Source organism: Schistocerca nitens, chromosome 6, assembly GCF_023898315.1.
Source record: "Schistocerca nitens isolate TAMUIC-IGC-003100 chromosome 6, iqSchNite1.1, whole genome shotgun sequence".
Lineage (NCBI taxonomy): Eukaryota > Metazoa > Arthropoda > Insecta > Orthoptera > Acrididae > Schistocerca > Schistocerca nitens.
In genome coordinates, this window is record NC_064619.1 from 351,045,481 (window position 1) to 351,072,953 (window position 27,473).

The 27,473-nt window shown below is 42.7% G+C and overlaps 1 protein-coding gene across 1 annotated transcript in view; it reads left to right on the forward strand.

Annotated features, from left to right (window-relative positions):
• The first annotated feature begins 2,631 nt into the window (after nucleotides 1-2,631).
• LOC126263695 (Down syndrome cell adhesion molecule-like protein Dscam2) overlaps nucleotides 2,632-27,473 on the forward strand; it is a 284,179-nt gene continuing 259,337 nt past the window's right edge. Inside the window, exons 1-7 of the mRNA XM_049960822.1 lie at nucleotides 2,632-2,751; nucleotides 17,931-18,212; nucleotides 19,288-19,407; nucleotides 19,520-19,693; nucleotides 19,804-20,091; nucleotides 25,785-26,081; nucleotides 26,156-26,226. Coding sequence (XP_049816779.1) covers nucleotides 2,748-2,751; nucleotides 17,931-18,212; nucleotides 19,288-19,407; nucleotides 19,520-19,693; nucleotides 19,804-20,091; nucleotides 25,785-26,081; nucleotides 26,156-26,226 — 1,236 coding nt within the window. The 5' untranslated portion in view covers nucleotides 2,632-2,747. The remainder of the gene's footprint in view (nucleotides 2,752-17,930; nucleotides 18,213-19,287; nucleotides 19,408-19,519; nucleotides 19,694-19,803; nucleotides 20,092-25,784; nucleotides 26,082-26,155; nucleotides 26,227-27,473) is intronic.

Sequence of the window (27,473 nt, forward strand, 5' to 3'; positions counted from 1 at the left end):
GGAGACACGTGGGGTGGGAGATGAAGAGGGGGGAAGACAGGGTAGGAGGGAGTGCAGAGACACTGAAAGGGGGCACAAGAGAGGGAGGGGGAGACGGTGGAAGTTGCGTTGGAAAAGGAGATGGAGGGTGTGGAGATGGAGAGAGGGTGGGACACAACGGTAAAGGCGTGGCAACTGGTTGGGGGTGGAGAGGAAGGGAGACACCAGGGGGTGAGGGGAATCAAGGCGGTGGACAATGTATAGTGTGAGGATGTGTTCAAGGGAAAGGAGAAGGTGGGGGAAGGGGATGAGGTCGTAGAGGAGGCGCGTGGGGGACAGAAGGCGGATGCGGAAGGCGAGGTGGAGTGCATGGCGTTCGAGGATTTGGGGGGCTTTATAGAACCGGGGAGGGGCAGAAATCCAAGCTACGCTGGCATAACAGACGATGGGACGGATCAAGGATTTGTAGGTGTGAAGGATGGTGGAAAGATGCAGACCCCACGTCGGTCCGGAGTTTGAGGAGGCAGAGGCGGTTGTGAGCTTTGTTTTGGATGGTAAGGAGATGGGAAGTCCAGGTGAGGTGGTGGTCGAGTGTGAGGCCAAGGTACACTCCTGGAAATTGAAATAAGAACACCGTGAATTCATTGTCCCAGGAAGGGGAAACTTTATTGACACATTCCTGGGGTCAGATACATCACATGATCACACTGACAGAACCACAGGCACATAGACACAGGCAACAGAGCATGCACAATGTCGGCACTAGTACAGTGTATATCCACCTTTCGCAGCAATGCAGGCTGCTATTCTCCCATGGAGACGATCGTAGAGATGCTGGATGTAGTCCTGTGGAACGGCTTGCCATGCCATTTCCACCTGGCGCCTCAGTTGGACCAGCGTTCGTGCTGGACGTGCAGACCGCGTGAGACGACGCTTCATCCAGTCCCAAACATGCTCAATGGGGGACAGATCCGGAGATCTTGCTGGCCAGGGTAGTTGACTTACACCTTCTAGAGCACGTTGGGTGGCACGGGATACATGCGGACGTGCATTGTCCTGTTGGAACAGCAAGTTCCCTTGCCGGTCTAGGAATGGTAGAACGATGGGTTCGATGACGGTTTGGATGTACTGTGCACTATTCAGTGTCCCCTCGACGATCACCAGTGGTGTACGGCCAGTGTAGGAGATCGCTCCCCACACCATGACGCCGGGTGTTGGCCCTGTGTGCCTCGGTCGTATGCAGTCCTGATTGTGGCGCTCACCTGCACGGCGCCAAACACGCATACGACCATCATTGGCACCAAGGCAGAAGCGACTCTCATCGCTGAAGACGACACGTCTCCATTCGTCCCTCCATTCACACCTGTCGCGACACCACTGGAGGCGGGCTGCACGATGTTGGGGCGTGAGCGGAAGACGGCCTAACGGTGTGCGGGACCGTAGCCCAGCTTCATGGAGACGGTTGCGAATGGTCCTCGCCGATACCCCAGGAGCAACAGTGTCCCTAATTTGCTGGGAAGTGGCGGTGCGGTCCCCTACGGCACTGCGTAGGATCCTACGGTCTTGGCGTGCATCCGTGCGTCGCTGCGGTCCGGTCCCAGGTCGACGGGCACGTGCACCTTCCGCCGACCACTGGCGACAACATCGATGTACTGTGGAGACCTCACGCCCCACGTGTTGAGCAATTCGGCGGTACGTCCACCCGGCCTCCCGCATGCCCACTATACGCCCTCGCTCAAAGTCCGTCAACTGCACATACGGTTCACGTCCACGCTGTCGCGGCATGCTACCAGTGTTAAAGACTGCGATGGAGCTCCGTATGCCACGGCAAACTGGCTGACACTGACGGCGGCGGTGCACAAATGCTGCGCAGTTAGCGCCATTCGACGGCCAACACCGCGGTTCCTGGTGTGTCCGCTGTGCCGTGCGTGTGATCATTGCTTGTACAGCCCTCTCGCAGTGTCCGGAGCAAGTATGGTGGGTCTGACACACCGGTGTCAATGTGTTCTTTTTTCCATTTCCAGGAGTGTATTTGAGGTAGGAGTGAGGTGGATAGGACGGCCATAAATGATGAGGTAGTCCCAGCAGAGCGCACGCGCTGCCGTTAAATCCGCGCCGCCAAAGATGAGCAGAAGACAAATAAGCATCGAAGTCGACTCAAAGATCAAAATGACGATCGATGGAAACTGGCGACAGAAACGCACCAGCTCACTCTCTCTCTCTCTCTCTCTCTCTCTCTCTCTATATATATATATATATATATATATATATATATATATATATATATATATATATATATATTAGTTACATTATGTAGCAAATCTGTCCACGTATGGTCCAAGTTTCATCGAACTATTTCACTTGACATTGATTCACCACGGGAAAGTTACTTTCGTCCTTCACATTTGCGCACCAGTATATATTGGTTTTTAAAGTATGTGAGCAGCTTTTGATTTGTTTGGCTCGCTGCACAAATAAAGTAAGCGGCCGGCCCCACAGGCCCGCCGATGGCACGCGCGCCGCGCAACCTGACGGCGGTGGCGGGCCGCGACGTGTACCTGCGCTGCCCGGTGGCGGGCTACCCCATCGCCAGCGTGTCGTGGCGGCGCGCGGGCGAGCAGCTGCCGTCCCACGTGCGCCAGCGCGCCTTCCCCAACGGCACGCTGCTGCTGCGCCAGGTGGAGGGCGCCTCGGACCGCGGGGAGTACTCCTGCACCGCCACCAACCAGCAGGGGCAGTCCGCGCAGGGCCGCCTCCACCTCGACGTCATGAGTGAGTCCACGCCGCCTACCTCTTTTCTGTACCACAACAGGCATCTTTTAGCACCGTAGGCTGGTTTTTTTACCAAATGCTGCGGCACCTCCAATTAGATCACGGAACTGGAAACTGACTGGCGTTGGTACAAGGTATGATAGGTAATGACGGCTTATCCGGAAGAATTAGGCGACAAAATTACATAATTACGAGGGTCACTCCAAAAGAAACTTCACACTATTTTTTAAAAAATACAGTTTTCATTCTGCATGTATGAAAGCTTTACAGTGGGTAGATGCATCCTTCCCGCTTGTTTTCAAACTTAGTTCAACCTGTTCCCGTGAGTGGCGCCGTCACAGCATGTCTTCAAGATGGCTGCCACACTTGATGTTCGTCAAAAGCAACGTGCTGTCATAAAATTCCTGTGCTGCGAAAACGAGACAGTGGGAAACATCGACAAGAGGTTGAAAAAGGTGTATGGAGATTCTGCTGTCGATCGCAGTACAGTTAGTCGGTGGGCAAGCAGATTAATTGATGAAAGTGGGCACTGCAATATTGAGGATTGTCCTCGCAGCGGCAGGCCTCGTACTGCACACGCTCCAGACAACGAATTGGTGACTGCTGACAAACGTATCACAGTGAACGAATTGTCACGCTACGTTGGGATATGGAAAGGGAGTGTTTGCAGAATACTGAAAGTGTTGGCGTTAAAAAAGGTTTGTGCCAGGTGGGTTCCCATGATGTTGACAGTGGCTCAAAAAGAATCAAGGAAAACGGAATGCAGCGAGCTTTTGGAACAGTACGAGAATGGTGGAGATGAATTTCTTGGAAGAATTGTGACAGGTGATGAAACATGGTTCCATCATTTTTCACCAGAGACGAAGAGGCAATCAATGGAGTGGCATCATGCAAATTCACTCAAGAAAAAAAAATTCAAAACCACATCTTCTGCTGGAAAAGTTATGGCTACAGTGTTTTTCGATTCCGAAGGACTCTTGCTTGTGGACATCATGCCAAGTGGAACCACCATAAATTCTGATGCATATAGGACGACACTGAAGAAACTTCAAGCACAACTGAGACGTGTTCAACCACATTGGCAAAAGCTGGATGTTTTGCTGTTGCACGACAATGCACGGCCACATCTCAGTCAAAAAACCACGGAAGCGATCACAAAACTCAGATGGACAACACTGAAACACCCACCTTACAGTCCTGACCTGGCTCCGTGTGACTATCATCTCTTTGGGAAACTGAAAGGCTCTTCATGGAACAAGGTTTGAAGATGATGACTCCCTTGTGCACGCTGCCAAACAGGTTGGTCCAGAATTTTACTGTGTGGGTATACAGGCGCTGGTTCCAAGATGGCGTAAGGCAGTTGAGAGGGATGGAAATTATGTGGAGAAATGAAAATATTGTTCCTAAAGGATGTATCTACACACTGTAAAACTTTCAAACATGTAGAATAAAAGATGGATTTAAAAAAAAAAAGTGTGCATTTCTTTTAGAACGAACAAAAAAAACTGTTTCCCACTCTATGGCCTCCGGTCAATGGAGCGTACGTCTTGCGTTCAATGTAATAACAAATCAGAATTGTTTAACAAATTAGTTTATTTACAAATCAAACATTACAATAATAAAACATAATATCTCCTTGAACAGTACAGTCATTACCTAGAGTACCACCAGTTTTACACCATACATATACATGTTCAGAACTTTCAATTTTCCGACATACACGACTTCTTAAAACTAAAGGTTCATCACTTGAAAGATAACTGCCTCCATAAGAACTGTTTGACTGATGCACTATGTTGAAAGTCTTCCAGGCGATAACGTCTCTTGTAGGGAAAGAATCCAAGGAACTCTTCTTAGGGTCACTTCTTAAAACTAAAGGTTCATCACTTGAAAGATAACTGCCTCCATAAGAACTATTTGACTGATGCACTATGTTGAAAGTCTTCCAGGCGATAACGTCTCTTGTAGGGAAAGAATCCAAAGAACTCTTCTTAGGGTCACTAGTACGTACAAAGGCTATAGTAAGCCATCCATTAACTTTATCACCAAAGCCAACCGACGAGGCTTCTATGTTTGAAGGAGCTCACAGATGGATGGGATTTGTTGCAAGATTTTCGTTGGCATTGAGTGTCCAAGGAACTGGTAATGGATGGCTTACTATAGCCTTTGTACGTACTAGTGACCCTAAGAAGAGTTCTTTGGATTCTTTCCCTACAAGAGACGTTATCGCCTGGAAGACTTTCAACATAGTGCATCAGTCAAACAGTTCTTATGGAGGCAGTTATCTTTCAAGTGTTTTATTATTGTAATGTTTGATTTGTAAATAAACTAATTTGTTAAACAATTCTGATTTGTTATTACATTGAACGCAAGACGTACGCTCCATTGACCGGAGGCCATAGAGTGGGAAACAGTTTTTTTTGTTCGTAACGCAATGCATTGCGTCACCACAGTGGTGACGTCACTGCTCTGCCTTGCCTTAGCACTGGCGCTGTCTCAAGAATCTTTGGATTCTTTCCCTACAAGAGACGTTATCGCCTGGAAGACTTTCAACATAGTGCATCAGTCAAACAGTTCTTATGGAGGCAGTTATCTTTCAAGTGATGAACCTTTAGTTTTAAGAAGTCGTGTATGTCGGAAAATTGAAAGTTCTGAACTTTCATCCTCCTTTCTTTTATTAGGCCCTTTCTTTTCATCATGAGGAATATTTCCGCAAAGCCGCAAAGGCTGTCTCGCAGACAGCCTGACAACAATAGTCATTGAACCCTATAGTATGGGAGTAAAAGCAACTGAAGTGACAAGGGTGAATCACAACGATTGGCATTCATCCGCAATCCCTAAAAACTGGCTCACGAAAGTGGGAAAACATACTGCTGGACATTAAACTTGCAACACAATAAACGTGGTAGGCAACACACGTCAAATTGGCAGATACTATTAACACTACCTACATTCTGTATATTATGGAGATGGTTTCTCATTCAGAAATTGCATTTTAATGTTAGCTCTTTGCGGGAAAATTACGTATTCGATAGGTAAGGTGGGCCGTAACGCCAAGCAGTGTCTCACCTGTAACGCACGACCAGCACTCCAGAGAGCAGACACATTGTTCACTCTGCTGACCTGGATCATGTAGCCACGCCACGTACCTCCAATCTGGAAACGGCCAGATTTGCATTAAAAAATGGTTCAAATGGCTCTGAGCACTATGGGACTCAACTTCTGAGGTCATCAGTCCCCTAGAACTTAGAACTACTTAAACCTAACTAACCTAAGGACACCACACACATCCAAGCCCGAGGCAGGATTCGAACCTGCGAAAGTAGCGGTCGCGCAATTCCAGACTGTAGCACCTAGAACCGCTCGGCCGCCAGATTTGCATCGAGAGACGTCTGGAGCACCACACAGTATCAACATGGCAACCATTCTAATGGCTTCCCTAGATGCAGCAGCAGAGGCAGGCGCTGCAACAGTGACATTCCTAATGCCAGAGCTGTTCACAAGAGTGGCATCTCATCATCTTTTCATATGAGTCCCAGTTCTAGTACACTATCATGGTGGATATATCTCTGTGTGGAATGTGCCATATAACATTCAACGTCATAATGCAGGTTCAGCATAACGTGTGGTGCTATGAGAGTATTTATCAAGAAGGATTCTGGCTCAGGAGCACAGGGAAACGCAACCTGCACATCTGGTGATATGATTATACTGTAACTGATAAGCAGTAGGTTATCAAGGCCAGTTATGGGTGAGATAACGACCTTGTCACTTCCAGTGTCAGGTTATACACTTGGTATCAAGTTACACACTTGGCTGACATATATCCCCACTCCCTTCCTCCTAAGAAACCACAGGGAGTTGATCAAGGTCGTCCAGGGGAACCTTGCACACACCTTAGGCACTTGCGCGAGTTATATTCAAGATAATGACATAGCTCGATACTGGTCACGTGATATGAAATTGGTGGTAAACTCCTCCCATCTTCCTATCTCTCTCAGACAATGGTAGCACAATAAAATGACGGGAAACCCATTAGACCAATAAGATTTGTCCTACTCCGCCTCCTCCCTCTTATCATCCTTTATAACTGGCTCAACTGTGTAGGTGTCTTCAGTCGAGATCTGTGCATCATGGGATGAAGTTCAGATTTCTTTATGTCCATCTTTTCAGAGACGGTTGAAGGACAAGGCTGTTTACTACAGAATGTCAAATGAAACACCATTCAGCTATCTAATTTCCTCACTTATTTTATTTAGTTACCAGGTTTGGCGTTTTGCTATGGCTCCTTCAGACCTCTGACAGATGTGTAGGAAGATTCCACCTCAGTTCCTGTCAAAACAGGTGCCAGCATTCAAATATTGGTATCTGTAGATTTCTACTTGCTATAGCGGCAGGTGCCGACAGATGATGGTTGAAGTGATTGCTACAGCAAGCAGAAATCTACAGATACCAATATTTGAATGCTGGCCCCTATTTTGACTGGAACCGAGGTGGAATCTTCCAGGACGTCAGGGAGGGGCCTGAATACGGGGAAGTAAATCGACAAAACTTGTAGCCAAATAAAATTTTGGAAATTAGACGGCTGAAAGGTGTCTGATTTGACATCCTGAAGTTTAGGTTTGTCATAAACAATAATTTTATAGTGAAAGCGTTTAAAAATAACAATAATGATACAACAAATGAACTACATTATTAATTATTAGCAAATTTGTTTGTAATACAGTTCTTTACAATAATTTTTGTTGTTCACTAAGAATTTCTTCTTTTATTTACAAAGCTATTTGTTTGTATTGTAATATCTTACAATGGTTTTTTTACAAAGCTACTTTTTCTTACATACAATAATTTGAAAAGCTAACTGTTTTTACAACTTTTTTGTTGGTGTATTTACACAGCAATTTTTTCCTTACACAAATACACACACACACACACACACACATACACATACACACACACACACACAGAGAGAGAGAGAGAGAGAGAGAGAGTCAGTTGTGTACATGGTGCACAGTGTATGCACACAGTGTGCAATCAGGCTTAAGGCATTCATGAAGGTATGAAACGTGTGTTACTATACTTTCAGCTACCTACTTTCGACTGTTTCTCATGACCGCTCAACTACCCAAAGTCCCTATCTGAAATACATGCACTTAGATCACTGCAAATAGGAAAATACTTACGGTTGTAATTTATTAATTGCCGGCCGAAGTGGCCGTGCGGTTCTAGGCGCTGCAGTCTGGAACCGCGAGACTGCTACGGTCGCAGGTTCGAATCCTGCCTCGGTCATGGATTTGTTCGATGTCCTTAGGTTAGTTAGGTTTAACTAGTTCTAAGTTCTAGGGGACTAATAACCTCAGAAGTTGAGTACCATAGTGCTCATTGCCATTTGAACTTTAAGTTTTCTGTCAAAGTTCCGAATAATATTTTTGTTAGTGAGTAGCTTCCAACCCCCCCCCCCCCCCCCCCCCATGAACCATGGACCTTCCCGTCGGTGGGGAGGCTTGCGTGCCTCAGCGATACAGATGGCCATACCGAAGGTGCAACCACAACGGAGGGGTATCTGTTGAGAGGCCAGACAAACATGTGGTTCCTGAAAAGGGGCAGCAGCCTTTTCATTAGTTGCAGGGGCAACAGTCTGGATGATTGACTGATCTGGCCTTGTAACATTAACCAAAACGGCCTTGCTGTGCTGGTACTGCGAACGGCTGAAAGCAAGGGGAAACTACAGCCGTAATTTTTCCCGAGGACATGCAGCTTTACTGTATGATTAAATGATGATGGTGTCCTCTTGCGTAAAATATTCCGGAGGTAAAATAGTCCCCCATTCGGATCTCCGGGCGGGGACTACTCAAGGGGACATCATTATCAGGAGAAAGAAAACTGGCGTTCTACGGATCGGAGCGTGGAATGTCAGATCCCTTAATCGGGCAGGTAGGTTAGAAAGGTTAAAAAGGGAAATGGATAGGTTAAAGTTAGATATAGTGGGGATTAGTGAAGTTCATTGGCAGGAGGAACAAGACTTTTGGTCAGGTGATTACAGGGTTATAAATACAAAATCAAATAGGGGTAATGCAGGAGCAGGTTTAATAATGAATAAAAACATAGGAGTGCGGGTTAGCTACTACAAACAGCATAGTGAACGCATTATTGTGGCCAAGATAGACACAAAGCCCATGCCTACTACAGTAGTACAAGTTTATATGCCAACTAGCTCCGCAGATGCTGAAGAAATTGAGGAAATATATGACGAGATAAAAGAAATTATTCAGGTAGTGAAGGGAGACGAAAATTTTATAGTCATGGGTGACTGGAATTCGTCAGTAGGAAAAGGGAGAGAAGGAAACATAGTAGGTGAATATGGATTGGGGGGAAGAAATGAAAGAGGAAGCCGCCTTGTAGAATTTTGCACAGAGCATAACTTAATCATAGCTAACACTTGGTTCAAGAATTATAAAAGAAGGTTGTATACCTGGAAGAATCCTGGAGATACTAAAAGGTATCAGATAGATTATATATTGGTAAGACAGAGATTTAGGAACCAGGTTTTAAATTGTAAGACATTTCCAGGTGCAGATGTGGATTCTGACCACAATCTATTGGTTATGAACTGCAGATTGAAACTGAAGGAACTGCAAAAAGGTGGGAATTTAAGGAGATGGGACCTGGATAAACTGAAAGAATCAGAGGTTGTAGAGAGTTTCAGGGAGAGCGTAAGGGAACAATTGACAGGAATGGGGGAAAGAAATACAGTAGAAGAAGAATGGGTAGCTCTGAGGGATGAAGTAGTGAAGGCAGCAGACGATCAAGTAGGTAAAAAGGCGAGGGCTAATAGAAATCCTTGGGTAACAGAAGAAATATTGAATTTAATTGATGAAAGGAGAAAATATAAAAATGCAGTGAATGAAGCAGGCAAAAAGGAATACAAACGTCTCAAAAATGAGATCGACAGGAAGTACAAAATGGCTAAGCAGGGATGGCTAGAGGACAAATGTAAGGATGTAGAGGCTTTTCTCACTAGGGGTAAGATAGATACTGCCTACAGGAAAATTAAAGAGACCTTTGGAGAGAAGAGTACCACTTGTATGAATATCAAGAGCTCAGATGGAAACCCAGTTCTAAGCAAAGAAGGGAAGGCAGAAAGGTGGAAGGAGTATATAGAGGGTTTATACAAGGGCGATGTACTTGAGGACAATATTATGGAAATGGAAGAGGATGTAGACGAAGACGAAATGGGAGATAAGATACTGTGTGAAGAGTTTGACAGAGCACTGAATGACCTGAGTCGAAACAAGGCCCCGGGAGTAGACAACATTCCATTAGAACTACTGATGGCCTTGGGAGAGCCAGTCATGACAAAGCTCTACCTACTGGTGAGCAAGATGTATGAGACAGGCGAAATACCCTCAGACTTCAAGAAGAATATAATAATTCCAATCCCAAAGAAAGCAGGTGTTGACAGATGTGAAAATTACCGAACTATCAGTTTAGTAAGTCACAGCTGCAAAATACTAACGCGAATTCTTTACAGACGAATGGAAAAACTGGTAGAAGCGGACCTCGGGGAAGATCAGTTTGGATTCCGTAGAAATGTTGGAACACGTGAGACAATACTAACCTTACGACTTATCTTAGAAGAAAGATTAAGAAAAGGCAAACCTACGTTTCTAGCATTTGTAGACTTAGAGAAAGCTTTTGACAATGTTAACTGGAATACTCTCTTTCAAATTCTGAAGGTGGCAGGGGTAAAATACAGGGAGCGAAAGGCTATTTACAATTTGTACAGAAATCAGATGGCAGTTATAAGAGTCGAGGGGCATCAAAGGGAAGCAGTGGTTGGGAAAGGAGTGAGACAGGGTTGTAGCCTCTCCCCGATGTTATTCAATCTGTATATTGAGCAAGCAGTAAAGGAAACAAAAGAAAAATTCGGAGTAGGTATTAAAATTCATGGAGAAGAAGTAAAAACTTTGAGGTTTGCCGATGACATTGTAATTCTGTCAGAGACAGCAAAGGTCGTGGAAGAGCAGTTGAATGGAATGGACAGTGTCTTGAAAGGAGGATATAAGATGAACATCAACAAAAGCAAAACGAGGATAATGGAATGTAGTCGAATGAAGTCAGATGATGCTGAGGGAATTAGATTAGGAAATGAGATGCTTAAAGTAGTAAAGGAGTTTTGCTATTTAGGGAGTAAAATAACTGATGATGGTCGAAGTAGAGAGGATATAAAATGTAGACTGGCAATGGCAAGGAAATCGTTTCTGAAGAAGAGAAATTTGTTAACATCGAGTATAGATTTAAGTGTCAGGAAGTCGTTTCTGAAAGTATTTGTATGGAGTGTAGCCATGCATGGAAGTGAAACATGGACGATAAATAGTTTAGACAAGAAGAGAATAGAAGCTTTCGAAATGTGGTGCTACAGAAGAATACTGAAGATAAGGTGGGTAGATTACGTAACTAATGAGGAGGTATTGAATAGGATTGGGGAGAAGAGAAGTTTGTGGCACAACTTGACTAGAAGAAGGGATCGGTTGGTAGGACATGTTTTGAGGCATCAAGGGATCACAAATTTAGCATTGGAGGGCAGCATGGAGGGTAAAAATCTAGAGGGAGACCAAGAGATGAATACACTAAGCAGATTCAGAAGGTTGTAGGCTGCAGTAGGTACTGGGAGATGAAGAAGATTGCACAGGATTGAGTAGCATGGAGAGCTGCATCAAACCAGTCTCAGGACTAAAGACCACGACAACAACAACGGCATCCAACATTTTCATTCATTCTCAAACCATTACCTATATTAGAAGTTACAATGTTATTAATCAAAACATGAAATACAGCATTTTCAAATATTTTGTATCCACAGATCACAGCACTTTTATGACACCTCTGCTTTTGTAGTGTTCCATCGGACATAATGCATTTGTTTTACATCAGATCAATATAACAGATGTTACTGCGGTATCGACCACTATCCGGTCGGCCGCAATTCAAAATACGCGAGCCGCCAGTTACCCTGCCACGTTTCCCACGCCCCCCCCCCCCATCCCCCCGCGGTACGAGGACGCTGCCAATGAGATGCAAGCATCTCCTCATCGGAGCTACAGCAGCTGTTGTACTTAAGTTCGAACATTCTTCCACTGGACCTATTTTGTGTGTTTGCCAGTTGAATAACATTTGCAGACTTTCACAGTGGCCGGGACTCGACATCTTCCGAACAGACATCGTACTGGAGACTGACAGATTTGTAAATCTTTTGTATCTGTATATACTTCTGCATTCTAATCCAATGTTAGCAACTGAAGTTACGAATACCGTACCAAAGTTATGTATTATTTTTAGTATTTGATATTGGATGTAGAATAAATTAACATCTGAATTCCCGGTTCATGAACAGGATCTGTTCCTCGCTCCTGCATCCACTAAAGAACCACACTGCCTGCAAAGGAAGACATAACAGTTACTTGGCTGTATTACCATTGTCCTGATGCATGCAAATTTCGATAGGTGTCTAGTCGTTTATTCATAAAAATCTGACAGGCGCGGTCAATTGTTTATTGTGTGTTCACATGCCCTGCCTCTCAGAGATAATAATGTTATTGTTGTGGTCTTCAGTCCGGAGACTGTTTTGATGCAGTTCTCCATGGTACTCAATCCTGTGCGAATTTGTTCATCTCCGAATAACTACTGCAACCTACTTCCTTGTTAATTTGCTTACAGTATTCATCTCTTTGTCTCCCTCTACGATTTTAACCCCCTACACTTCCCTCCAATACTAAATTGGCGATCCCTTGATACCTCAGAATGTTTCCTATCAACTGATCCCTTCTTTTCGTTAAGTTGTGAGACAAATTTCTATTCAGTACCTCCTCATTAGTTAAGTGATCTACCCATCTAATCTCCAACATTTTTCTGTAGCACCCCATTTCGAAACTGTTTATCGTCCGTCTTTGATTTCCAAACATGACTATAGTCTAGACAATTGCCTTCAGAAAAGACTTCCTAACACATAAATCTATATTCGATGTTAACAAATTCTCTTCTTCAGAAATGCTTTTCTTGCCATTGCCAGTCTACATTTTATATCCTCTCAACTTCGGCCTTAATCAATTACTTTGCTCCCCAAATAGCAAAACTCATCTACTACTGTGTCTCGTTTCCAAATCTAATACCCTGATGAAATCGACTGCATTTCATTATCCTTGGTTTGTTTTTGTTGTTGTTCATCTTATATCCTCATTTCAAGACACCGTCGATTCCGTTCAACTGCTGACAGAATTACAATGTCATCGGCAAACCTCAAAGTTTCTATTTCTTCTCCCTGAACTTTAATTCCTACTCCAAAATTTTCTCTGTTTTCGTTTACTGCTTGTTCAGTATACAGATTGAATAACATCGGGGATAAGCTACAACTCTGTCTAACTCCTTTCTCTACCATTGCTCCCATTTCATCCCCGTCGACTGTTATAAACGCCATCTGGTTTCTGTACAAGTTGTAAATAGCCTTTCACTCCCTTTATATTACTCCTCCTACCTTCAGAACTTCAAAGAGAGCATTTCAGCCAACTTCGTTAAAGGATTTCTCTAGGTCTACAAACGCTGTAAACATAGGTTTGCCTTTCCTGAACCTATCTTGTATAATAAGTCATAGAGTCAGCATTGCTTCACGTGATCCTACATTTCTTCAGAATCCAAACCGGTCTTACAACTCAATACATAAATGCTTTATTGATAAAGGTCTCAGACATTTTTTACTATTTTATAAATTACCGATGCTTACAAGCTAATTGCTTTACTGTGTCATGAATCATACTTAAAAAGAGCAAAAAATTATTGTATTTAAATTGGAACTGTTCGTTCATTAATTTGTCTGGTTCCTTCATCTTCCATTTCAATATTTCCGTTCTTCAAGTATATTTAACCGCATTCCTTTAGGTGCTACGTGTAAAATTTTCGTAGTACTCCCAATACTACGCGGGGTATGATTTGTGCTCCAGAAATGTGGCCAAAAGCAGTCTTATTGGGCTGATACGTTCCTCGCACCTGTAATTTATGAAATAGTGCGATAATGTCTGAGATCTTAATCTAAACAGCAGTTTTTTTGTCTTATTGTGCATATTTTATATATAAAAATGATCAGAAAGAAATGATTGAAATGTAAGTACTATACATAAAACGACCAGAAAGGAAATGTAAATATTGTATAAAAGAGTAACAAATGTATCTAGAAACAAAATGGGAAACGTTGTACGTAATATATTTATATGGTGACGAAGAACTTACGTACTACATTTCCCATTTTGTTTCTAGATACATTTGTTACTCTTTTATACAATATTTACATTTCCTTTCTGGTCGTTTTATGTACAGTACATACATTTCAATCGTTTCTTTCTGATCATTTTTTATATATACAATATACACAATAAAACAAAACAAAAACTGCGCCCGGGTTCCCGGGTTCGATTCCCGGCGGGGTCAGGGATTTTCTCTGCCTCGTGATGACTGGGTGTTGTGTGATGTCCTTAGGTTAGTTAAGTTTAAGTAGCTCTAAGTTCTAGGGGACTGAAGACCATAGATGTTAAGTCCCCTAGTGCTCAGAGCCATTTGAACAAAAAACTGCTGTGTATATTAAGGTCTCAGACATTATCGTACTATTTCATAAATTACAGGTACAATGAACGTATCAGCCCAACAAGACTGCTTTTTGCCACATTTCTGGAGCACAAAATATACAGCGCATAGTATTGGGGATACTACGAAAATTTTACACGTTGCACCTAAAGGGTATTTCATTTTTTCATGATAAATAGCAAACCTAATAACTGTTAAAATGAGGCCTGAGTTCCAAACGAAAGAAAGAGACGGGTACAGAGTAAATTTTACTATCTGTTTCCTTTTGATGGCGTTTTTCACAGCCAGCTCATACTCATATTAATGCCTTTCACAGTGCCTACAATTCACAGTGATTTGAGCTATTCGTTGAGGGGGGGAGGGGGGGGGGGGAACTAAGTGTCGTACAATGTACAGACTGTTGAAGTAGCCCATGAACAAGAGTCGCTTGTTATAACTACCTCCGTGGAAGATTAGTAGATTTTCCCCACCGAACGCAGTGGAAATAGAAAAAAAGTAATCATGTCGAGAATGTTTTGATAAGTCTTCTAAAATTAATATTTAATGAAGGAGATACAGGCAAGTGCTGTACCAAGTTAATCTAAGCATAATGGTCAATATTTATTGTTTAGTGGACAACCCCTTAACTCACTTTTTAAAATTTTTGATCATATTTTTATTTACAATATCGTATCTAACACAATTTATAATAACACTTACCCATTTGCTATACATTCCTAGTGTAACCATGAAAAGCAGTGTAAGGAAAGTAAGTAGTTCTGACACAGTGCTAATAGTTCCCTCTTCTGATTCTTTCTGTCTCTTTCTTTGTTGTTTCTTCCTCGATTGTTCGAAAACCAGACACAGTAAATGAACAGTGAAGAAATCCAAACGGCCTAACACGTCGATTGGAATGACGGTTATGGATGTCGGGAAAGCTACAGTCTGGAACCGCGTGACCGCTACGACGGCAGGTTCGAATCCTGCCTCGGGCATGGATGTGTGTGATGTCCTTAGGTTACTTTGGTTTAAGTAGTTCTAAGTTCTAGGCGACTGATGACCTCAGAAGTTAACTCCCATAGTGCTCAGAGCCATTTGAACCATGTCGAGAAAATAATTAGTGCAATATTAGGGAAGGATATCACTATTTTAGCTGATTGTATGACTTTTTGCTTTTCTAATTATTTGGTTTCGTTTATTTACTTTTATTGGTTTTGGTTCATTGCGTCTTGCCGCCAATAAGTTTGTACAAATATAAAATATTCACGTAGAAATACCACAACAGAAAGAATCTGCCCAATAATTTAAGAACATTGTACAGAATTCAGGTAGATGCATAGTAACTTAGCTAAAAATGTAACATGACACCAACTGTATCTGAAAGAAAATACAAAAAGGGGACGCAACAGAGTTGGCAGCCATTTAATAGGATATTAAATCGTTAATGTAACATCTGATGATGCACTAAATTTTATAAGTACAGTTTATTGCTCATTACGAAACCACAAAGGGCTTTATATAATTGGATATATTTATGCAGCAATGGAACTGGCGTAGTTGTTGGGAGGGGAACCTATAATTTCGCAGGTTTCAGGAATCAACGTTTTTGCCCTTCTTCGTACAAATCTTTTGAGGAAAACAACAAGTAGTTTACGTCTACTTCTTCTCTCTTCTTGTATTCACAGAGGGGATTGCCCTTAACCCTTATCCGGTATACGTGAGGAGAAGTTGAGCTGTTGTTGATACCATTCTCTTAACTGGGTTCAAAATGGTTCAAATGGCTCTGAGAACTATGGGACTCAACTGCTGAGGTCATTAGTCCCCTAGAACTTAGAACTAGTTAAACCTAACTAACCTAAGGACATCACAAACATCCATGCCCGAGGCAGGATTCGAACCTGCGACCTCTTAACTGGGCAATCGCCAGTTCTTGCACATCTGACTTTTCCGAAACCAGTGTGAATTTATGAGTTGAATCGCAGCATTATCTTGAACTGTAACAGAGAATGCAAAGCGCCAATCATATTGCCATTCCTCCCTGGAGATTTTCTGTCATCAGCTCTTTAAACCAGAGCGCGGCAGAAAGGGGTTCATTATTGGGCCGCCAGGAACACAAGCTTTCTTCGCAAACTTCTCTATCTAGTCATCGTAAACAAGGACTACACAAGGTGAGACCTACATAAAGAGGAAACACATGCCTCACCTTTTGCTCTGTAGCTTTTCGTGTAAAGCTACCGGAATTTTGATGTTCATTTTACTGTTCCACTTTGATTCTCAATGAACTGTAACAAACTTTTTGAGTCTGATACAATGAATAGGTTCTGAAGACCAGAACGGTGACCAAATTTTTAAGCCTCTCGTATTGCTGTCGCTTCTGCAGCAAAAGCAGAACAATGTACATGCAGTCGAAAATGCTTACAAGCCCTCTGCTTGGAGGTTAGTAATGCATAAGGCACTACTGCAATCTTTTGATATCGAGAGCCTTCAGTAAACACATGAGCAAAGTGTGATCTATAAAGATCAACGTAAGTGCAAAAACTTCAGTTAATTGTGCTGAGACCATATTTCTTAAAACTGATAGTGAACGCCTAGGTTTTTCATTTCGTATATAAATGGAATCCCAAGTGGGACTATGTGATAACCAGACTGAATCCAACGGTTGATGTACACACGGAGACCAGCATATTCACCAGAAAATGGCAAAGAGTCCGCATTTCCAAAAATAACTGCAGTTATTATTTTTCATATATTTAGTGAAAGAAACTAACAATTTTCTTCGTAAAGTTTATTTCTAATTGAAATAAATTACACAATACTAATACTCAAGAGATGGAAACCTTAAGAGGTAGAACTGATGTTCGCCATGAATTATGAAACTGAAGACTGACCATCAACTCTCGCCACCAAACAGAGGGAACAAACTGGAAAAGGTAGACTCACAGCCAAAAGAAGCTGCAGAATCAAACCAGGTTAGAAATGATGAATATGTTGTAAAATTGAAGTTTCCGAAGAATCAAAGTAATTTCCAATGTTTACACCTAATCAGCTGATGTATGCAATTATACAGCGTTACTGACACGAACATTAGATCCTATTTGTGACTCAGAAATATAACTCTCTTCTCAGTACGCACACAAGATGCCAAACCAGATAGTTGAGACAGATTTTCTCCGGAAATAACAAAGTACAAGGGTGGATCGAGTTTTGTTTCTGAAGCAATTGGTAAAATACATAATGTTCTCTCACTTTTTTACGTAATAATAACTCATATCTTCAGTACTTTTTTGTTTAATGCTCTTTAACCTAATACTGTATGCGCGGAGTTTTAGCTGTGAATGTGTTAAATAACAATGCTAGCCTCAAGAGTAAAGTTTGTTGACTATGTACCAGAGTGACGAGAATCCTTTTCTAAAAAGTCAAAAGTAATTTTCTTGACGCACCGGTATGCGGTTTCGAATTATCTCTCTCCACCAGAAGTACAGTAAAATTTTAGACTGAATGTCTCTGTGATAAACACGCCTAACTGTTTATCCTAGCCTGTAACAGGGTATATGTTACTTACATTCCAGAGCCACCTCAAATTGCTCCATTCCAGTTTCCCAGCAACCTGCAAGAAGGCATGAGAGCACAAGTTTCTTGCAGCATCATATCTGGTGACTTACCGATCACCATTACGTGGCGGAAAGACGGAGGCCCTCTTCCACAGGAGGCCGATGTTCACGAGCAGCAGCATGAGTTTGTCAGCAACCTGTTGTTCTCCAACCTGGCCGCTCGACACTCCGGCCACTACATGTGCATAGCGAGCAACGCGGCTGCCGTGGCCAACTACACGACCAGACTCATTGTCAGAGGTGAGTTTTCGTGCCGTTCTGTATACAAGCAAACGAGGATGCCCTCAGACTCCTGTGCTTCAATCTTTACTGTAAGAAATAACATCATTCTTATTTTCGATGTGCTTCCAAAACACAATGAAAATTTTATTGCTTGAAAACTTTCCCAATTCTTTAAGTTTTACGTTTTAACAAGCGTATATATAGTTTAATGTGAGCAAAATGAAAATGAAACAAGTTTCTTTTAAAGCCTACATTTTTTTCTAAACTTACTTACAGTATTTCACTTGGTTTACCACAAAATGGCCATGAGACAGTATTTTTTCATTGGCAAGTATTAAATTCACTTGAGGCGTTTCTTTAGTATTCTTCCATCATGAAGTCAAAGTCTAACTAGTTTTCATTGAACTAAATATAGACACGTGATACTTCCTGTTTACGTGCATGGTGTTTTTCCTAACTCTGTCGTTTAGGATATATGACACTATATGGTGATTGACTGAAATAAACACCAAGATGTATCTTATAATGCCGAAATACAGCCTTTTTCACAACTACTCTTAATTAAATGTGTCTACTTACATATGATGGTTACAAAGCTCTTGTGACACTCTTAAGTTAGTGATATCTTTGCACTTACAGACTCACCGAGTTCAAACTGTATGGTACAGAAACTTAAGTTTAGCATTTACTCTCGAAGGAATGTGAAATTCACATATTTTTTGTACTTAACATTGCAGATTAACGAGTTTGACAATTAAAATGATTAATCGACATTACATAATGATTATTTGCTCATAGGACTAGAATAAAATATATTATTTTCTTTATTTTTCGTGGATATCACTAACAACGCTGTTTGAAAAATCGTAATGGCATATTAAGCTAAAGGAAAATATAGGTACAGGCTTAAAATTCCCTCTAATTTTCAGTGTCAGCGTTATTCATAAAAGAGCATCCTATTTACGTTACAAAAGAATAAAAATGTTATGATGGGTTCTTTTATGTATTTCTGAGAAAATATTCATAGTCACTTAGAGTTGAAACACTTACCAGATGAGATTGCAGCAGATGTATCACGTAATACTGATTTCAGTTGCTCCAACATGGTTGATAGAGCCTCAAGACGTATCAGTACTGTATCAGCACCCTGTTTCGCTTCACTGTCAAGCCAATGGTTTTCCGGTTCCTACCATCACCTGGATGAAAGCCAAAGGTTTGTTATGCCACACGTCCTTCCATGAAACATTTATATTAAATTATTAATGTCTAGTCACAAAAAAATTCTACAATTTTCAGTCTCACTGAATTATTTCTCCCCCTGCAAGGTGGCCAACCAATGGAAGACATACCCTTGGAAACAGGACAAAGGATGATAATTTCTTCTAATGGGTCAGTTATAATCAGAGCAGCGGATCCAAGTCACGAAGGTCATTACACATGTCAAGCTAGCAACGGTATTGGTCCTGAACTGAGAAAGGTGGTCTACTTACGAGTTAATGGTAAGCAGCTGAGTAAAAGTCTTAACCACTGTTGGGAGTTCATTTTTCAGTCGCTGTATTTAGTTCTAAGAGAACAATATCTGATAATTTACACTGTTTTCCTTTCACAGTGCCAGCACATTTTCGCACTAGGGCCATGAATCAGAGCGGCACTGCTGGAGAAGCGACAGTTCTAACGTGTGAGGCTGAAGGTGACCTTCCACTTCGAATATCATGGACAGCATCTCATCGGTCATTAACACCAAGCCACACACAAACGTTAGAGAGGCAGATACCCAATGGTATCGCTGCAGAGCTTCACCTAGAAGATCTCAGTCGGAGAGATGCTGGACCTTACCGATGCTCTGCAACGAATGAATTTGGACAGGATGAAATGACAATTTATCTAACTGTGAAAGGTATATATCTGCCTTTCACGCAACAGCATTTATTTGCATGTAATAATTCTTGTTACAAGTACGCTTCAAAAGAACCAAGGGTTTGGAGCTCTTTGCTACCTACAATTTTTATCTAAAACATTTTGCTGTATCTCATCTCTATACCGAGTTACTCCTCACTGTGGATTAAAATGGTCCACCTTGTATAACGATACAGCCAGAGACACGATATTACACATACTAAGCAAATCATTATTTATCTCAACAACACCTTTCACTCGAGGGGCCTACACAATTCAGGAATAATGACGAAGGGCTACATGGACTGTTTAAGATATATCTAAGGAATTTTCTTAAAAGTGATTCATAATGTCGAGCATAGTACATGCTCCAAAATCCTACTGCAAATTGAAATCATTGATATGGGTCTGTAATTCAATGGGTTACTCCTATTTCCTTTCTTGAATACTGGTGTGTCCTGTGCTACTTTCCAGTCCTTAGGAACAGACCTTTCGTCAAGTGAGCGGTTGTATACGATTGCTAAGAAAGGCGCTATTGTGTCCGAATACTCTGAAAGGAACCTGATTGGTATACCATCCGGACTGGAAGACTTGCCTTTCTTAATTGATTTGAGTTGTTTCGCAACACCTAAAATATCTACTTTTATGTCACTCATGGTAACAGCTGTTCTGGTTTCGAATTCTGGAATATTTACTTCGTCTTCTTTCGTGAAGGAATGACGGAAAACTGTGTTTAGTAACTCCGCTTTAGTGGCACCATCATCGGTAACATTTCCATCGCGCAGTGACGGTATTAACTGTTTTTTTGCCACTGGTGTTCTTTACATACGACCAGAATCTCTTTGGGTTTTCCACCATATGTTGACACAATGTTTCATTGTGAAAACTATTAAAAGCATCTCGCATTGACGTCCGCACTAAATTTCGACCTTCCATGAAACTTAGCCAGTCTTGGGGATTTTGCGTTCTTCTGAATTTGGCATGGTATTTGCGTTCCTTCCGCAACAGTGTTCTGACGTGTATTGTGTACCATGGTGGATCAGTCCCGTTTCTTATTAGCTTATGCGGTATGAATGTAACTATTGCTGTCGATACTGTATCTTTGAATTTGAGCCATATCTGGTCTGCACTTACATAATTAGCTTGGAAGGAATGGAGACTCTCTCTTAGGAAGGCATCAAGTGAATTTTTATCTGCTGTTTTAAATAGATATATTTTGCGTTTTTTTATAGTGGTTTTGGTTGATATGGTTTTGAGCCTCGCTACAATGACCTTGTGTTCACTAATCCCTGTATCCGTCAAGACGCTCTCTATTAGATCAGGATTATTTGTGGCTAAGAGGTCAAGTGTGTTTTCGCAACCATTTACAATTCGTGTGGGCTCATGAACAAATTGTTCAAAGTAATTCTCAGAGAAATCATTTAGTACAATTTGGGAAGACGTTTTCTGTCTACCACCGGCTTTGAACATGTATTTTCGCCAACAAATCGAGGGTAGATTGAAGTCTCCACCAATTATAACTGTATGAGTGGGGTACTTATTTGTAATGAGATTCAAGTTTTCTTTGAAGCGTTCAGCTATTATATCATCTGAGTCGGGGAGTCGGTAGTAGGAGCCAATTATTATTTTGGTAAGGCTGTTGAGTATAGCCTCTACCAATAGTAATTCCCAGGAACTATCTATTTCAGCTTCACTACAAAATAAACTGCTACCAACAGACACAAACACACCACCACCTACGTTATTTAATCTATCCTTTCTGAACATGGTTTGCGCCTCTGTAAAAATTTCGGCAGAATCTATCTCTGGCTTTAGCCAGCTTTCTCTTCATATAACGATTTCAGCTTCAGTGCTTTCTATCAGCGCTTGAAGCTCTGGTACTTTTCCAACTAAGCTAAGACAATTTACAATACCGACTGTTGCTTGGTCGATTCCCGTCGTTTCTTTGACCTGTACCCTTCGAGACTGGAGGCCTTTTTGATCTTTCCCAAGACTGTCTAACCTAAAAAAAAAAAAAAACGACCAGTCCACGCCCCACAGCCCCTGCTATCCGCGTAGCCGCCTGACCTATTTAGCGGAACCCGAAACCCTCACCTTATGGCGCAAGTCGAGGAATCTGCAGCCTACACGGTCGTAGAACAGTCTGAGCCTCTGATTCAGACCCTCCACTCGGCTCTGTACCAAAGGTCCTCAATCGGTCCTGTCATCGATGCTGTAGATGGTGAACTCTGCTTTCATCTTGCTGGCAAGACTGGCAGTCTTCACGAACTCAGACAGCCTCCAGAAACCAGAGAGAATCTCTGCCGATCCATAGCGACGCAAGTCATTAGTGCCGACATGAGCCACCACCTGCAGTTGGCTGCACCCTGTACCCTTCATGGTATCTGGAAGGACCCTTTCCACATCTTGGATGACTCCCTCCGGTATGCACACGGAGTGCACATTGTCTTTCTTCCCGTCCTTAGCTGCCGTATCCCTAAGGGGCTTCGTCCCCCGCCTAACATTGGAGCTCCCAATGACAAGCTATCTCAGCCTTTGCGCTTGTGCGGACCTCTGAAGAAGACCGGCCACTGCCACAACAGGCGAGGCCACCCTTGCTGGATCAGAAGTACTTTCAGTAGTGGGCAGTACCTCAAACCTGTTAACGACGGCGTAAAGGTACAGCCTTGCGGCCAGCACCAACGTCCGCCTTCCGCTCAGCGATTCACGACCCCGCCACAGTTCGCCAATCACCGTCAGGCAAGTGTCGACCGGCAGGGACGTCCGAATCCGAGAGCGCAGTGGCATCAGAGATCGCAGGCGATGCTACAGCTTCCAGAGGCACCAAAGCGCTCGCCTCGGGTGTCTCAAAGTTACCGCGGCCCAGGGCAACAGCGTGGAGCCCGTCGACCACGGCCAACACAGCTTCCAGCTGTTTACGGACGGTGGCCAATTCCCCCTAAATCCGTACACAACAGACGCAGTCCTTATCCATCCCTAACATTTTTTTTCCTCTCTTTTATCTCACAAGCCGTGCAGAACAAACAGATGACTGACGACTATGCAAATTTACATTATACCGGTACTAAAACGCGATGCTAAAACTCTCAAATACTATAATACGCCCGAAATTTGTGAATTAAACTATGCAAGTACCCAAAAACACGCAAAGAAATTAAGAATTAAACTGTAAAACAAATAAGTGAGCTAAGAGTGCGACTTGCTGCTGGCTGCTGACTATGCAACGGCCGCAGGGAGTGTCCAAGCAAAGAGGAGTACTGAATTTCTTTTCGCGGAAAACCGGATCATCAAAAATATTCACTGGTGTTCATAGAATATTTACGGACACCAAGCTGTGGATAAAAGCATGGTAAATTGCTGGACAAAAAACATCCGCCGTCAACAAGCTATGGAAAGCGGAATCTGATCTCCCACTAGCAGACTGGTCCCACACAGCTGTGACGCCTGTAGTGTTGCGAAGTGCGGGCATTATTATTCGCGGTGATCAACAAATAACAATCAAGCAACTTGGTACCGTTGATACACTTGTGCACAAGTTAGCGTTTACAAAGGTTCCTGGCCGCTGGGTTCTCGAAGCCTACTGAGGAGCATGAAGTGTAAAGAAGGAACATCTATGCCGCGTTGTTTCACCGTTTTGAGGATGATAATAACGATTTCACAGACGATGCGATATGAAGTCACCTCTCTGAGCCAGAAAGGACACGGTAATCCACGGAGTGGCACCCTATAAAGAAGCAGCTCAAAACGGTATCCTCAACGGGGAAAGTCACGACTACAGTCTTTTGGGCCTCTGAAGGGATTATTCTGTTCAATGAACTCCCTCATGGCCAAACGATCAACTTCGAATTCTATTTGGGACTCTTGGGGAAATGAAGAAATGTTTACAGCATGTTCGTGGTCACAGAAATGTAAACGCAGTACTCTCTCTACGTGATAACACAAGGTCGCTCTCAAGTTTGCGCCCCCGAGAGGAGATCACAAAAATTCGGTGGACTGTTTTGCCTCGTCCGTCCTGCAGCCCAGATCTCGCACCTTGTAGCTTCCGTCTTTTCTGTCCACTGAAGGATGGACTCTGCGGGAAACATAGAAGCAATTATGGATAAGTTAGTGATTCAGCAAGAACTAGGCTGATAACCCTCACTGGTACAGTGCTACCATGACGGCATACAGGCTCTCACATTAATGGGGCGTAAGGCCATAGAGATGAACGGAGATTTTGTTGAAAAATAGTGTTTTATGTTACTAAAAGCCTTACCTGACACCTGATCAACCCCTTCTAGTTGCAGGTTGTCTGTTTAATGGCTCTCAGGGGCAACAAAAACGTTATTCCCAGTATTTCATGTAATTACTGACCGATTTTAAAAATTTTAAATGCTGCCGTAATCTCCTCATTAAGAGCTATAATCTTACATTAAAGGCTTGATACAGTAAGACACGTATTACAGCTAGAAATTGTCGGTCATGGCACATACGTCGCACTTGTCACTTGCGACGAGTTTTATCTCCGCCAGTCCTTGGTTGGTTGGTACCGTTCTGTTAACTATTTTGTACCATGCATCCTTCGCATGTTTAGGCAACACGTCTTCCGAGAGGTTTCCCCATATTTGTTTCCAATTGTATTGCGGGAGTTTGTGTTCAGTTTTGTTTTTTGCCGGCTTCCCCCTGAGGGCCCAGTATATTCTCTTGGCTGTTCTGTGGCTGGAGTTCGCCAGGGTGTCCAGAACGTAACTTTTGCTGGCGTAGTGCAGCCTGACGTGTCGCATTCTGAAGGGAATGTGCCTCGTGTCGACCGGCGCTTCTTTTGATGCGGGTTTGTATCTTCCAATTATCTTGGCTGTGACGCTGTCAGGGTTTTTGTCCTGGATGGCGAGCGTTCGTTTCAGTAGAAGGGCTGCACATTTGGTCTTCATATCAACTAGACCTAGTCCCCCTTCTTTCCTTGGCAGCGAGCACGTTGCTTGCGCCACTTTGAATATATTTCGACCCTACAACAGGTAGTACACTGCGCTCGTTAGTGCTCGCGCAATTTCTGTCGGTATGCTTAAGATTTGCTCCAGGTACCATGCTTTCGACAGAATCGTCGTATTTATCAGGTCTGTTTTCTGGTGGATTGTTAATTTCCGGTTCGCGTGCTGGCTGGAGAGACCTCTTATGGTGTGTAGCACGTCCCTCCAGTTGTATGCGGCCATTCTAAGTGGACAAGACTGTATATATATTCCAAGAACTTTATGGCTTTCTGCTATTTTATACCACTGACTGTCTGGTTTGAGTCGTTGATTCCCGGGACCCCGTGCGCGGGAAGCGAGAACGCTACCGCAAGACCACGAGCTGCGGACGAAACAAAGTGAAAATTACCTAGGCTACACTCATCCAGTATTTGATAATGATAGCAGTGGACGACTTCCCACGAACTTCGAACATAATTTTAAACCTCGTCTAAGCTTTTTCTTTCTTACAGGTTAATATCAGACACTTAACATATTAACTTACCTGTAAAGTAATCAGACTTTGGAAGCTGTTTTACACACATAAGTTTGATTGTTTAAAGAATCAGGGGTGCTAGGTTTTGCTAGTAGTAAATTAAATAGGGAACGGTATGGCGTATTTAAATGATGAATAAAACCATCCTGCTTTCAGAAAAAAGTGTTGTGTTTCTTATTGAACGTTCTCTCGTGCAATGAAAATCTTTTCCAGAGCCTCCTGAATCTCCAGGACGAGTTGAGGTCTTGGAGACTAACAGCCGTTGGGTGAACGTCGCATGGGGCACTCCCTACTCGGGCCACGCGCCGATATCACACTACATAGTGCAGTTCCAAGAGGAGGACTCGAGTCTAAATGTATGGAACAATGTCACTGTCGGAGGCAGCGCACGCACAGCGCGCCTAGGCGGACTGAAACCAGCCACGGCGTACAAACTGAGGCTCGTGGCCGTGAACGAGGTCGGGCCCAGCGCCCCGAGCGACCCAACAACTGCTTACACTTTGCAAGAAGGTAAGGTCTCATTTCTAAACAGCTTTCATCAGAGGAAATCTTTTGCTTGATCTAAACCGAATTTTGTGTTACAGCTCCCAGTGGTCCGCCTATTGATATCTCAGTCGAAGCCACCATGCCTGAATCCCTGTTAGTCAGATGGAAGGTAAGCATCTACTTCATGCAACAAAAGCAACAAATATTACACCAGATAAACAGCCAGCCAACATGACGCATAAATTCACTCTTTATTTTTAATATCATTATCACAAGTAGCCCCCTAACGCAACCCACTGTTCCACTGTTTATTATCATTAGTATTACTATTATTATTATTGTTAATTATTATTATTAGTCTCCTAATACATCTCACCATTCGTGGGGATTAAGATGAGTTATTTGAACCACATACTTTATTGCTTTTGTGGTTAAAGTAATGGCAATGGTATCCACTGAGGCACAGAGGAATAAGATGACATTTACAATTCGTTGTGAGTCAGATATGGGTCTATTTAAGGTCATTTACGTTTCCCGCATTGTCCTAAACCGTTTACGGCAGGGCCTTTAACGTTGTTTCCTCCGATTTTATGGAATGAAAAGACATCTTCAAGATATTTGACATTTTAATATTATTCCCCCCCCCCCACACACACACACAAAAAAAAAAGAAAAAGAAGTAGCCGAAAGGCATGAATATGCCACATGCACCAAAAGAAACCTCTAAAAAGATATCAAGGAATTGACATTAGTGTAGATGGGAGACAGACACAAGCTTATACAGATACTCATCAACCTGTCTGAACATACTAAATTTGTTATAGCTAATGTGCTGTAGTTTTAAGACTGACTTAAAGAGCCTTCTCATGTTAATGTTTTAGGTTAGTTTATAGTTAGTATGATCACTGTAATAGTCTTTCAAAGTGTTAAGTCGTTTCATTGCACAGCACATGAAATAAATTAAATGAATATCTCTGACTTCTTTCAACTTACTGGAGACGACTTTCGACGGAGTCCGTGGAATATGTCTAATGCAATATATTTTAATCCGTTAATCACATTCACTACATTTTCTTGCACTTCTTCCATGCTTGGATTCATTCTGGCAACTGTTTCTGAGTGTTACAACTTTCAGAAACTTTGATCATCCTGCAGATTATACTTTCTGTTCATGCGCGCCATGGCGATAAAACTGGATGATCTACGATGTCTCTTCTTGTGTGGAATGAGGTAAATTCCGAGCGCGCCGAATCCCAGTTGTCCCTAACTTCGCCCAGAAACTGCTTTTTACATCAATAGAAAGACGATCTTTATCTCCCGTTCGGACAAGCCTCTCTAGAATCTGTAGATAGAAGCGACAGCGAATGGTAGCGCAGTGTTTAGCACACTGTAATCGCATTCGGGAGGACGAAGGTT